The following is a 1,835-nucleotide window of genomic DNA, read 5'->3' on the forward strand; positions in this document are numbered from 1 at the left end:
AATATCTATGACTTGATTTATCATACAAATTTTGAATATATTTATTTCTTTTATAAACTTTGCGACAAATCACATAACTTGAAAACAAAGTAAAGCCGTATTAATAGATGGTCAAAGACAACAGTCTTTTCACCTCAAATCAAGTTGCGGATATGATGACTTCCTTATGTTAAAAACTAGAGGAAGTAATTTTGCAAATTCCAAGGGGTAATAAAATCATGACATGATATTTAAAAAAAAAGAGTCAAACATCACCACGTAAACATTACTATTAGTCAGAAATTATATCATAGTTGATTATTTTTAAAGAACTCTAATGCACATCTTATTACATGTAAGATGACACACTTATTCGAGAAGTATATAATTTGAGCTATATAAAGATACTGAATTCTATCGAATCCATAATTGTAACAGTCGCTCCATTTTGACCTAAACCATGGACCAAGTGACAGGAACAATACCCAAATTTGTATCCAACCCTAAAGCTCTCCACACAGCAATGGAACCATCCACTATGTTATTTTTGCATGGACTTTGAAAAGCATGTTCCTCATCACAACCCATAGTAGAATCGCATTCATCCACCACTTTAGCTGTTACAGTCTTTCCATTATTAGCGCGAATTAGTATCATTTTACCACACCTTGAACGTCCTGCGAACCATCCAGTGGACAATGCCACTATTCTTTCGTTGTTGTCATGATATTGCCCATCACATGATGATGGACCACCCCCGTCTCCGCCTCTACTGAAGTCGTTGAAGGTAAGTTGAGCGGGTGTTGAGGAGGTGACAGGTGGCGAGCAACGATATATTGGGTGTACACCATTGCAATTGATTGTGCCAGATGGACGACATGTATTGGTTGGAGTTGGAGATGGGACGGAAGGAGGGCTACTTTTGCAAATTTTGGTTCCAACGTTAGGATCATCGTTACATTTTCCGTTTATGCAAATTAATTGACCATCACAATCGTCCCAAGTTTTACAAGGGCCGTTACATTGGGAAATGACGTTAGAAGTAGAGATGAAAATGGCGAAAATTAGTGAAAGAAAGGCTAGATTGGACATTGTGGCTATTTTTGTAATGATTGAAAAGGTTATATGTGTAAGAAAGTGTTGATGGGTGAAGAAAACTGTCCAAATGGATGAATATATATAGGGAGAAAAGATATTGTGAGATGTAATTTTTGGCTAGTAGAGTTGCGAACATGACAAATGGACGGATATGAAGTGGGTTGATTGAGCACCATGAGGTCTCTGGTTCGAGATAAGATTAAACAATGGTTTATAGTTCGACTCAAGTTTTACTTGTTCTTTTTTTTTTCTTCTGAAAAAAGTTGGATATGAATTGAGCTGATCGAGCACCATGAGGTTTCTGGTTCAAATTCTAGCAAAGACAAAACATTAAGTAATTTCTTTTCATTTGTTCTAGTTTTGATGAAAAAAGTTACGAGATATGTGTGCAAGCTGACCAGAAAGCCATGATTATTCCAAATTTTAAATAGGGTAGGACAAGTCTTATTTTTATGAGCTTAATTTGGCTACCCTATGCACAATTTTCATAGCGATAGCCGATAAGTTAGCAAAAATAGACTTTTTCTGGATATTCAAAGCTAAGACTTGAATGCACGGCTTCTGATATTAGGACTAATAGATGGACTAGCAAGTTGATTAATTAATTAACGTAAATTGTGGTAGGATAATTCAAAATTATCCTTAATTAGAGGGATCAAATTTAATTTTTTGAAAATCATTTTTTTATTGGAAGCGTTATTTTCATGCAACACACACGAATTCAAGTTTTATCGAATCCCAATAAAAATATTGAATAT

At 35.0% G+C, this 1,835-nt stretch overlaps 1 protein-coding gene across 1 annotated transcript; it reads right to left on the reverse strand.

Moving 5' to 3' along the window:
- Positions 1 to 249: 249 nt before the first annotated feature.
- LOC125843710 (kiwellin-like) lies at positions 250 to 1,122 on the reverse strand. The gene has a single exon (XM_049522892.1). It carries the CDS (start codon positions 1,069 to 1,071, stop codon positions 433 to 435), a length of 639 nt encoding a protein of 212 aa, XP_049378849.1. The 5' UTR covers positions 1,072 to 1,122; the 3' UTR covers positions 250 to 432.
- Positions 1,123 to 1,835: the final 713 nt, after the last annotated feature.

The sequence above is a fragment of the Solanum stenotomum genome, chromosome 11 (genome assembly GCF_019186545.1).
Source record: "Solanum stenotomum isolate F172 chromosome 11, ASM1918654v1, whole genome shotgun sequence".
Classification (NCBI taxonomy): Eukaryota; Viridiplantae; Streptophyta; class Magnoliopsida; order Solanales; family Solanaceae; genus Solanum; species Solanum stenotomum.

Coding starts and splice junctions, on each gene's coding strand:
- LOC125843710 (XM_049522892.1), bottom strand. CDS start 1,071: ATGTCCAATCTAGCCTTTCTTTCACTAATTTTCGCCATTTTCATCTCT.